At 50.9% G+C, this 12,111-nt stretch overlaps 1 protein-coding gene across 9 annotated transcripts in view; it reads right to left on the reverse strand.

Annotated features, from left to right (window-relative positions):
* The window catches only part of RGL3 (ral guanine nucleotide dissociation stimulator like 3), a 34,941-nt gene extending 24,072 nt beyond the window's left edge, over positions 1 to 10,869 (reverse strand). For 8 of the 9 annotated variants that reach the window (XR_001711627.4, XM_016935090.3, XM_016935091.3 and 5 more), the window contains exons 1-5: positions 10,773 to 10,869; positions 10,198 to 10,311; positions 8,334 to 8,557; positions 8,112 to 8,165; positions 7,441 to 7,652 (exon numbers count right to left, since the gene is read on the reverse strand). Coding sequence is in view for 8 of the 9 variants with exons in the window: in XM_016935090.3 (XP_016790579.2) it covers positions 7,441 to 7,652; positions 8,112 to 8,165; positions 8,334 to 8,557; positions 10,198 to 10,311; positions 10,773 to 10,805 (637 nt within the window). In the remaining variant the exon portion in view is untranslated. Of the gene's footprint in view, positions 1 to 7,440; positions 7,653 to 8,111; positions 8,166 to 8,333; positions 8,558 to 10,033; positions 10,157 to 10,197; positions 10,312 to 10,772 lie in introns of those variants that run through there. The other variant, XM_016935093.3, reaches the window with a different exon arrangement.
* Between the last annotated feature and the right edge of the window lie 1,242 nt (positions 10,870 to 12,111).

Genomic DNA, 12,111 nt, shown 5'->3' on the forward strand with positions numbered 1-12,111 from the left:
CATTATGTTGCCAGGCTGGTCTCAAACACCTGGGCTCAAGCGATCCTCCCTCTTGGCTTCCCAAAGTTTTGGGATTGCAGGTGTGAGCCAGTGCGCCTGGCTGTGGATTTCGTTTTTGTTTTTGTTTAAGATCATGCTGCTGGGCGCTGTGGCTCACTTCTGTAATCCCAGAACTTTGGGAGGCCGAGGCGGGTGGATCACCTGAGGTCAGGAGTTTGAGACCAGCGTGGCCAACATGGTGAAACCCCGTCTCTACTAAAAAAAAAATACAAAAATTAGCCGGGCGTGGTGGCGCGCGCCTGTAATCCCAGCTACTCGGGGGGCTGAGGCAGGAGAATCGCTTGAACCCTGGAGACGGAGGTTGCAGTGAGCCGACATCGTGTCACTGCACTCCAGCCTGGCGACAGAGCAAGACTCCATCTCAAAAAAAAAAAAAAAAGATCATGCTACCAGACTGCTATAAAGTGCTGAACAAATATGAATAATTTTACTTTAGTGGATTTTGATGGTGGCACCCCGGAGGGGAAACTTTGGAAGCTGGGATCCTGAATTGTGCCCTCCAGCCTCCAAATGTATCTCCAGACATTTGTGTCTTTGAAAAACCTGTTTGTGGCTGGTCCCAAGGTAGTGACTTATCTCAATTGATTGTTCACAGTTACAGATCGAACTCCTTGTTCTACTCTTTCCCCCCTTCTCACTACTGCACTTGACTTGTCTTTAAGAAAGGAAGAAGGGGCCTGGCACAGTGGCTCACACATGTAATCCCAGCACTTTGGGAGGCCAAGGCAGGCGAATCACTTGAGGTCAAGAGTTCGAGACCAGTCGGGCCAACATGGCGAAACCCTGTCTCTACTAAAAACACAAAAATCAGCTGAGCATGGTGGCAAGTGCCTGTAATCCCAGCTCGGGAGGCTAAGGCTAGAGAATCACCTCAACCTAGAAGGTGGAGGTTGCAGTGAGCCAGGACCACGCCACCGCACTCCAGCCTGGGTGACAGAGACTTTGTCTCAAAAAAAAAAGAAAAGAAAAGAAAAGAAAAGAAGGCTGGGGGCAGTGGCTCACGCCTGTAATCCCAGCACTTTGGGAGGCCAAGGCGGGTGGATCACGAGGTCCGGAGATCGAGACCATCCTGGCTAACATGGTGAAACCCCGTCTCTACTAAAAAATAGAAAAAATTAGCCAGGTGTGGTGGTGGGCGCCTGTAGTCCCAGCTACCCAGGAGGCTGAGGCAGGAGAATGGCGTGAACCGGCGAGGCAGAGCTTGCAGTAAGCCGAGATCATGCCACTGCACTCCAGCCTGGGCGACAGAGCGAGACTCCATCTCAAAAAACAAAACAAAACAAACAAACAAACAAAAACAAAAAGAAAAGAAAAACATGTTTGCAATAATATGCACCTAGAACCTGACTATTTTGTTCATAAACACAAATTTTTTTGGCTCCAAGAATGCAAGGACCACGAAAGTCTGGGCTTTGTTTTGTTTGCAAATTGCAAATGTTGTTCACAAGTTTGGAAAATGATGTCCCCAGAACCTATGTTGCTGTCTTTGCCTCACCAGTGCCCTCCCGTGCATTCGTTGGTGCTTGTTGCTGTCAGTACAACAGCACCGTGACACTCTACTGTGACGCTAGGACAGGCAAAGACACGGGACAACCTCATCATGTGTCCTAGTGGGGCATACCCAAGCATTACCCATTGAAAACATGGTTTATTGCTGTGCAAGTTACTCTCACTTTCCTTCTCCTTAGTACTAGTTATGGCATCATACTATTATTTTATTTTATTTATTTATTTTGTGACGGAGTCTTGCTCTGTCGCCCAGGCTGGAGTGCAGTGGCTCGATCTCGGCTCACTGCAACCTCTGCCTCCAGGGTTCAAGCAATTCTCCTGCCTCAGCCTCCTGAGCAACTGGGACTACAGGAGGTGCCACTATGCCCAGCCAGCTAATTTACATATATATATATTTTTTTATTTTTTATTTATTTTTTATTTTATTTTATTTTATTTTTTATTTTTTTTAGTAGAGACGGGGTTTCACCATGTTGGCCGGACTGGTCTCGAACTCCTGACCTCAGGTGATCCTCCTGCCTCGGCTTCCCAACGTGCTGGGATTACAGGCATGAGCCATAGCACCCTGCCCCAATACTATTATTTTAAAATAATCTTTGTAAATCTGTGTAATTACCTCTTTCATCTTAAATTAGGACAGGTGGCATTGCAAAATATTAGTTTTTAGAAGTGGGTACTGGGCTGGGCACACCTATAGTCCCAGCACTTTTGGAGGTTGAGGTAGGAGGATTGCTTGAGACCAGGAGTTTGAGACCAGCCTGGGCGGCGTAGTGAGACCCCATGTTTCCAAAAAAATGTTTTTAAAGTTGCGCATCCTGAAGCACACCTGCTGTCCCACCTACTTAAGAGGCTTAGGAGGGAGGATCTCTTGAGCCCAGGAGGTCAAGGCTGCAGTGAGCTGTGATCATGCCATAGCACTCCAGCCTGGGTGACAGAGCAAGAAACTGTCTCTCCTCCCCCCACCCCCAAAAAAAGTGGGCACTGGAAAAAAAAATGCCCTACATCTAATCAAACCTTTAAATCTTACAGCAATTATGGGGATAGAGAAACATGCTGCATGAAACCATGAGGTAAGTCCAAAAGAATGTGAGACATACCTCAGGAAAAATGACCCATTTTTTTTGCCCTCTAATGGCTTCAAACAAGAGGCAAGGGGGATCTGTTACAGAATAAAAGAGACTTAGGAACAAACGACCGGTAGGGCGTGGTGACTCATGTCTGTAATCCCGACACTTTGGGAGGCCGATGTGGGCAGATCACTAGAGGTTAGGAGTTCAAGACCAGCCTGGCCAACATGGTGAAACCCCCTCACTACTAAAAATACAAAAATTAGCTGGGCGTGGTGGTGGGCACCTGTAAACTCAGCTACTCAGGAGGCTGAGCCAGGAGAATCGCTTGAACCCAGGAGGCGGAGGTTGCAGTGAGCCAAGATCACGCCACTACCCTCCAGCCTGGACAACAGAGTGAGACTCCGTCTCAAAAAAAAAAAAGAGAAGCAAACAACCAAATACCTTGAGTAGATCTTTGGATTTCAATTTGAAGAAACAACTATTCCTCCTTCCCCCAGCTCTATCGCCTGGAGTGCAGGGGCATGCTCACAGCTCACGGCAGCCTTGATTTCCCGGAGTCAAGAGATCCTCCCACCTCAGCATCCTAAGTAGCTGGGACTATAGGCATGTGCCACAACACCTGGCCAGAAACAACTGTCAAAAGAAAATTTAGGGCTGGGTGCCATGGTGGGCACCTGTGGTCCCAGCTACTCAGGAGGCTGAGGTGGGAGGGTCAGGAGTTCAAGCCCAGCCCAGGCAAAATAGGAAAACCCAGTGTCCAAAAAAAGGTTCAGGCACAAACAGGGGATTTGAATATTTGAATATAGACTGGGTATTTTTTCTGTTTTTGAGGCAGGGTCTCGCTCTGTCACCTAGGCTGGAGTACAGTGGCATAATCACGGCTCACTGCAGCCTTGACCATCCCAGGCTAAAATGATCCTCTTGCCTCAGCCTCCCAAGCAGCTGGGACTATAGGCAGTCACCACCATGCCCAGCTAATTATTTGTAGACACGAAGTTTCAACATGTTGCTCAGGTTAGTCTCAATCTCCTGGGCTCAAGCCATCCACCTGCCTTGGCCTCCCAAAATGCTGGGATTGCCAGCAGGAGCCTCTGCATCTGGCCTGGATTGGATTTTTTTTATATCAAATATTTCTGGTTTTTTTTAAGTATGAACATGAAGGTTATTAAAAAATAAAAATAAAAGGGCCGGGCGCCACGGCTCACGCCTGTAATACCAACACTTTGGGAGGCCAAGGTGGGCGGATCACCTGAGGTCAGGAGTTCGAGACCAGCCTGACAAACATGGAGAAACCCCCCTCTCTACTAAAAATAGAAAATTAGCCGGGTGTGGTGGTGCACGCCTGTAATCCCAGCTACTCGGGAGGCTGAGGCAGGAGAATCACTTGAACCCAGGAGGCAGAGGTTGAGGTGAGCTGAGATCCTGCCATTGCACTCCAGCCTGGGCAACAAGAGCGAAACTCCGACTCAAAAAAAAAAAAAAAAAAAAGTAAGCCTGTTGTCAGACATGTGTACCCAAAACATTTATGTATGAACTGACATAAGCCCGGGATTTTTTAAAAAATCATCCTGAAAATATTTTTTTGTGAAATTGATCATCGTTGATGATAGGTGATGGATGTCTGAATGTTCTTCATACTATTCTCTCTACTTTTGTATATGTCTGAAATTTTCCATAGCAAAAGGTGAATCCAAAATAAAGTTGTTAAAATAAAATAGATGAGCATGGTGGTCATCTACTTTCTTCTAAACTACATGGTGCAAGTGTAGTCTTAGCTACTCAGGAGGCTGAGTTAGGAGGCTCACTTGTGCCCAGGAGTTCGAGTCCAGCCTGGGCAACAGAGCAAGACCCTGTATCTAAAAATAAAATTCATAGTCAGGTGCGGTGGCTCACGCCTGTAATCCCAGCACTTTGGGAGACCGAGGCAAGCGGATCACGAGGTCAGGAGATCGAGACCATCCTGGCTAGCACAGTGAAACCCGGTCTCTACTAAAACTACAAAAAATTAGCCGGGCATGGTGGCGGGCGCCTGTAGTACCAGCTACTTAGGAGGCTGAGGCAGGAGAATCACTTGAACCCAGGAGGTGGAGGTTGCAGTAAGCCAAGATCGCGCCATTGCACTCCAGCCTAGGTGACAGAGTGAGACTCTGTCTCAAAATAAAATAAAAATAAAAATAAATAAAATAAAAATAAAATGAAATAAAGTGTGTCCCAAGGCCTAGCACATAGAAGGTCTTAAACAAATGTTAATTTTCTCCTCTGACCTCAAAGAAACTAGGGCAGCACTTTCCATAGAATTCTCTGCAATGGTGGAAAAATTATCTATCTGCTATGTCCAGTGTGGTGGCTGAGCACTCAAAATGTGGGTAGTGGGATTGAAGACCTGAATTTTTGCCTTTGCTTGACTGGATTTTGAAAAAGAAAAAAAAAAAAAAAAAAGCGGGCCAGGCATGGTAGCTCACGCCTGTAATCCCAGCACTTTGGGAGACCGAGGTGGGTGGATCACCTGAGGTCAGGAGTTCGAGACCAGACCGACCAACATAGTGAAACGCTGTCTCTAATAAAAATACAAAATTAGCTGGGTGTGGTGGCAGGTGCCTATAATCCCAGCTACTTGGGAGGCTGAGGCAGGAGAATCTTTTGAACCTGGGAGGAGGAGGTTGCAGTGTGCTGAGATGGTGCCACTGCACTCCAGCCTGGGTGACAGAGCGAGGCTCCGTCTCAAAAAAAAAAAAAAAAAAGGCAGGGTCAGGCACAGTGGCTCACACTTACAATCCCAGCACTCTGAGAGGTTGATGCTGGAGGATTGCTTAAGCCCAGGAGTTCGAGACCAGCCTGGGCAACATGGCAAGACCCCATCTCTAAAAAGAAAAGACCTGAATTTTATTTAATTTTAATTAATTAATTAATTATTATTATTATTTTGTTTTTTGGTTTTTTTTTAGGCAGAGTCTCGCTCTGTCACCCAGGCTGGAGTTCAGTGGCTTGATCTCAGCTCACTGCAAGCTCCGCCTCCCAGGTTCGTGCCATTCTCCTGCCTCAGCCTCCCGAGTAGCTGGGACTACAGGCGCTCGCCACCAGGCCCGGCTAATTTTTTTTTGTATTTTTAGTAGAGACGGGGTTTCACCATGTTAGCCAGGATGGTCTCGATCTCCTAACCTTGGGATCCGCCCCCCTCGGCCTCCCAAAGTGCTGGGATTATAGGCGTGAGCCGCCGCGCCCAGCCAATTTTAATTAATTTAAATAGCGACAGGGGCTAGTGGCTACCACAGTGGACTATGGAGCTCTAATGACTTGGAATCAGCTGGAGAAATCATATATATATATATATATATATACCTTTATATATATATATATACCTTTTTATATATATATACCTTTATATATATATATATAGCTTTATATATATATAAATAACTGAGACTTTGTCACCATGGATAGAGAAGTGGCTGCTACTTTGTAAATTGGACAGGAAGGTGGCCACTATAATCTGGAGATTAAGCGATGGGGATTAGGGATAGAGATGCTTTTGTGATGTGGATCAGATCAAATACAGATGGGTGAAAGATGATACTTCCTAAGCAGGATGCAATTATTCAGCAAACTAATCTGTGTTGTTCCTGCCCCTGGGGACAGAGCTGGGAGCAAGAACAACAGGTCCTCCTCTCATGCACTCACAGCCTATGAGATGAGCAAAAGCCAATAATCAAGTAAGGAGGCTGCACATGTACAATGGCTTATGGCTGTAATCCCAGCATTTTGGGAGGCCAAGGCAGGCAGATCACTTGAGTTCAGGAGTTTGAGACCAGCCTGGGCAACATGGCACAACCTCACCTTTACAAAAAAATTAGCCGGGCGTGGTGACATGTGCCTGTGGTCCCAGCTACTCAGGAGGCTGAGACAGGAGAATGGCTTGAGCCCAGGAGGTGGAGGTTGCAGTGAGCCAAGATCATGCCACTGCACTCCAGCCTGGGTAACAGTGCGAGACTCTGTCTAAACAAAAAATAGATTAAAAATAAAATAAAATTAAATTAAATTAAAAAAGAAATTCAAAAATAAGAAAAATTTTACAGGCTAGGTTTAGTGGCTCGCGCCTGTAATGCCAGCACTTTTGGAGACCCAGGCGGGAGGATCACCTGAGCCCAGGATGTTGAGCGTGCAGTGAGCCATGATGGAGACACTGCACTTCAGCCTGAGCAACAGAGCAAGACCCTGACTCAAAAAAAAAGAAAATAAAGACAAGTATCAAGGCAATGGTTTGTAGCTAGAAGCACAGAGCATCCTGACCCAACGGCACCAAGGAGGGAAAAGTATTAGACACATGCTAATACTTCAGACAAATAATTTGTTTTTTTTTTAGACGGAGTTTCGCTCTGGTTGTCTAGGCGAGAGTGCAATGGCACGATCTCGACTCACCGCAACCTCCGCCTCCCGGGTTCAAATGATTCTCCTGCCTCAGCCTCCCGAATAGCTGGGATTATAGACATGCGCCACCACGCCCGGCTAATTTTGTATTTTTAGTAGGGATGGGGTTTCTCCATGTTTGTCAGACTGGTCTCAAACTCCTGACCTCAGGTGATACACCATCCTTGGCCTCCCAAACTGCTGGGATACAGGCGTGAGCCACCACGCCCGGCTGACAAAGAATTATTATCCCCATTGTAAAGATGAAGAAATTGAGACTTAGAGTTAAAAATCTTGCTTAAGTTTTGTAGCTCTGAGAGGGGAGAGAAAGCCTGTGTGGGAAGAAGCAGACAGGAAAGGCCTTCTCAGAACACGACTGGATCTGAAAACCCCTCACCTGTCCACACCTGAGGCGGCTCCTCTTCCTGCTCTCGCTCAGCCTCCTCCAAAAAATCTTCCAGAAGCTTCTCTGCTTTTTGAGCCTCAGCACTCCCTGGGGCCGCCCAGCCCAGAAAGGTTCGGACACTGCCCAGGTCCGAGTGGGCAGGGGGGTCTCGGAAATCCTGAGGGTGGTCCTGCAGCCAGGAGCCCAGCACTGACACCACAGCCCTGGCCAGAGAGGCAGGGTCTCAGAGCTGGGTCCAGAGTGGGGGACATAGAATATGACTCCTGGTACCTTTTTTTTTTTTTTTGAGATAGAGTCTTACTGTGTCACCAAGGCTGCAGTGCAATGGCCTGATCTTGACTCACTGCAACCTCAGCCTCCCGAGTAGCTGGGACTACAGGCATGCACCACCACACCCAGCTACCTTTTTTATTGTTATTGTATTTTTAGTAGAGACAGGGTTTCACCATGTTGGCCAGGATGGTCTCTAACTCCTGACCTCCAGTGATCCACCTGCCTCTGCCTCCCAAAGTGTTGGGATTACAGACATGAGCCACCAGGCCCCACCTGACTCCCAGTCTCTTATTACCCAACCTGCAATTTTCAAAACCCCAGGCCGACTGCTAATCTTTGACCTCTGGGATTTCCCTCCCCGCACTCCCCTATCTGGATGAAGGACCCACCTCAGGTTCTTGTTGAAGCTCAGATCTTGTACTGCTGTCTTCTTGATCTCTACCCTGGGAAGAGGCCCCCCAGCAGGTGAAGAAGGGGGATCCTAGAGGGGGCTTAGGAACAGGGCTCTGGGTCTGGGAGGTGTTTCCAGGTTCCACACCTGAGGAGGTGGAGGGGGGTGCCCAATTGGGGTTCTAGGGTGGGGAACATGGAGGTTCTGGTTTGCTACTGACCCGGGAGGTGGGGGCGGCGGCACTGGTGGCAGCAGAAAGCCCAGCAGGCGGGCAGTGGGTACAAAGGTCCGGTAGGTGGCCAGGAAGGCGGGCACGAAGCTGGGGTCCTGCTCACGGTCTCCAGACACCAACTCTCCCACCAGCCGCTCCAGGCGTGCCGCCCTCAGCACCCTCACCTTGCTGGTTCGATAGTGGAGGAAGGTATTGGCAATGGGGCTGGGGGCCTGCAGGAGGGGAGAGGTGGCCATGAGAGAGCAGGAGTGGTCCTCGCAGCACCACTTCTCTAGTCACATTCATCACTAGCACCACTCTTTTTTTTTTCTTTTTTCTTTTCTTTTTTTTTTTTTTGAGACAGAGTCTCACTCTGTTGCCCAGACTGGAGTGCAGTGGCACGATCTTGGGTCACTTCAACTTCTGCCTCCTGGGTTCAAGCAATCCTCCTTCCTCAGCCTCCAAGTAGCTGAAACTACAGGCGCACACCACCAAGCCCAGCTAATTTTTGTATTTTTGTAGAGATAGGGTTTCACCATGTTGGTCAGACTGGTCTTGAACTCCTGACCTCAAGTGATCCGCCCACCTTGGCCTCCCAAAATCTCCCAAAGGGCTAGGATTACAGGCGTGAGCCACCGTGCCCAGCCCGTAGCACCACTATTTTTTTTTTTTTTTTTGAGACAGAATCTCACTCTGTCACCTAGGCTGGAGTTCAGTGGCGTGATCTTGGCTCACTGCAACCTCCGCCTCCTGGGTTCAAGCAATTCTCTGCCTCAGCCTCCCAAGTATCTGGGATTACAGGCACCTGCCACCATGCCCAGCTAGTTTTTTCATATTTTTAGTAGAGACGGTGTTTCACTGTCTTGGCCAGGTTGGTCTTGAACTCCTGACCTGATGATCGACTTGCCTCGGCCTCCCAAAGTGCTGGGATTACAGGTGTGAGCCACCTCGCCCCGCCTGTAGCACCATTCTTTCATGTGATTCCTCTGACTCCCGGCTTCTTGGAGTTATTGTTTTGGTTTGTTTTTTTTAGAAACAGGTCTTGTTTTGTTGCCCAGGCTGGGGTGCAGTGGCACAATCATAGCTCACTGCAGCCTCCAAGTCCTAGACTCAAGCGGTCCCCCTGCCCCAGCCTCCTGAGTAGCTGGGACTACTGCTGGGCATCACCACGCACAGCTAGTTTTTTAATTTTTATTTTTATTAGAGAGAATCTTGCTGTGTTGTCCAGGCTGGTCTCCAATTCCTGGCCTTCTGCCTTGGTCTCTCAAAGCGCAGGGATTATAGGTGTGTGCCCCACTCCCTGCCCGCTTGAAGTTATTATTCCTCCCCATCCACAAATAGCTCCTGCAACTTGCCCTGGAAACCCTCCCTCTCCCATGCCCTGTCCCCTACTCCCTCTCCCGTCCCCTCCCCCTCCAGTCCCCTCCCCCTCCCGTCCCCTCCCCCCACCCCCCCGCCCCCCACACACACTCTTTTCCACCCAGGGCTTCCCTCAGCCCTCCTGTCGCGCTTCACTGGCTGCCCCACCCGCCCTCACCTAGCCACTTCTAAACCAACCCCATTCCACCTTCCAGCCCCGGCCCTCTAAACCTGCCTTTCCCAACTCTGCCGTCCAGTTCTGTCCTTACCAAGTTGTCCCTAGGCTCCTCTGGGGAACTGCGCGGCCATCGCCTGGCCCCACCCCATTCCCTGGATCTCCCCCCACTTACCTGGCCGCCTCCAGTCCCCTTTCTACCTGGTCGCCTCATCTGGTCGCGTCCGAGCCCCTCCCTTCCTTCCGCCCACTGCACCTGGCGGCCTGTGCTCGGCTCTCCAGCTCCGCCCTCAACTGGTCGCTTCCGGCCCCGCGCCACCCACCAAACCCCCTCCTCACCTGGCTGCCCCCGGGGCCCTCCGCCGGGATCCTGCGCTGACTGCGCTGCCGCCGCAGGGAGACACTGTACACCGCGCCGTCCTCGGTCTCTTCACCCCAGTCCTGCAGCGGTGCCTGGATGCACAGGCGGACTCAGGGCACCAAAGGGGCACAGGTCCTGGGGCCTCAGCCTCCTTGGCTGCTCGGACTCGGGCCGAGTCCTCCTGCTGCATCCCCACGCCCCTTCCCGGCCAGAAGCTGCGACACTAGGGCTGGGGTCCCAGGCTAGTCCCCTCCTCGCTGCGGGTCCCCTCCTCCCAGGTCCTGAGGACATGGGGTGGCATTTGGGGATGTCCCAGGGCCCAGTCTAATAGAACCTGTCTCTAGCTCTTTCTGCCGACTGCGCTCAGAGACTCGCGCCCCCATCCCTAAGAGGAACCAGTCGCTTCACTGGGTCAAGGGCCGCGAGTCCCCAGGAGGGGACTCCAGGGCAAGTTCAGATTGGGAGCAGATAGCGTCCGACGGGCGGGCGCTTGGAGTTTCTGGACCTGCGGGTCACCAGGGATGCGGGGTCCGGGGATCCCTTGTCCCCTTACCAGGGCCAGCTCTTTGCCTGCTGTGCGCTCCATGGCCGGCGCCCGTCCCTCTCAGTGGCGCCGCTGAGTGAGGCGGAAGGGCCGGCGGGTGGCGGGTGGCGGGCGGCGGGCAGTGGCCGGGCGCTGAGGCCAGAGGGGCGGAGCGGCCGAGCTGCTGGGGCGGGGCGGGGCAGGGCAGGCCGGACCCAGCCTCTGGGTGCCTCCAGCCGGACCCAGCGCCAGCCCAGGAGAGGTCCTGGCTCTTCCGCTGGGTGCCTATCAATCTGTCCCCAGAAGAAAGGACATATCTGTCCCCAAGGGGTCTTTTTTGTATCCCCAGATGTGGGGGAGCTCCTGTGTGGGGGCATGTGTGTGTCCCCAGACCAGAGTCCTCTGTCCTCCAGTGGAAGGGTCTAGCTTGATCAAGTGTGGGGGCATCTTCCACTTTTTATTATTATTGCTATTATTTTGAGATGGAGTCTCGTTCTGTCACCCATGCTGGAGTACAGTGGCTTGATCTTAACTCACTGCAACCTCCGCCTCCCAGATTCAAAGGATTCTTGTGCCTCAGCCTCCCAAGTAGCTAGGATTACAGGTGCCGCCACCATGCTCAGCTAATTTTTGTATTTTTTGTAGAGGCGGGGTTTTGCCATGCTTGCCAGGCTGGTCTCAAACTCCTGGCCTCAAGAGATTCGCCCACCTCAGCCTCCCAAAATGCTGGGATTACAGGCATGAACCACGGCGCCCAGCCTTATTATTTTTTAGAGACAGGGTCTCACTCCTGTTGCCAAGGCTGCAGTGCAGTGGCTTGATCTTGGCTCACTGCAATCTCCGCCTCCTGGGTTCAATCCATTCTCCTGCCTCAGTCTCCCAAGTAGCTGGGACTACAGGCATATGCCACCATGCTCAGCTTTTTTTTTTTTTTTTTGGTAAAAACTGGTTTTCACCATGTTGCCCAGGCTAGTCTGGAACCCCGGGCTCAAGCGACACACCCAGCTCAGCCTCCCAAAGTGCTGGGAATATAGGTATGAATGAGCCACTGCACCCCGCCCTTATTTTATTTATTGAGACAGGGTCTGGCTCTGTGGCCCAGGCTGGAGTGCAGTAGCACGATCATAGCTCACTGCAGCCTGGAGCTCCTGGACTCAAGTGATCCTCCCAACTCAGCCTCCCAAAATACTGGGATTACAGGCATAAAACCACTACATCGGGCCATCTCCCATTTTTAAGCTCCATCTGCGTCACTAGCTGATGGGAGTCATCATGACCCAGGTTGGAGGAGGCAGTCTGTGGCCCTGGGTTTTCAGGGACAGCCGTCTCTTGGGTGGTGCAGGGTCAAAAACAGATGAATACCCAGGGG

The sequence above is a fragment of the Pan troglodytes genome, chromosome 20, assembly GCF_028858775.2.
Source record: "Pan troglodytes isolate AG18354 chromosome 20, NHGRI_mPanTro3-v2.0_pri, whole genome shotgun sequence".
NCBI lineage: Eukaryota > Metazoa > Chordata > Mammalia > Primates > Hominidae > Pan > Pan troglodytes.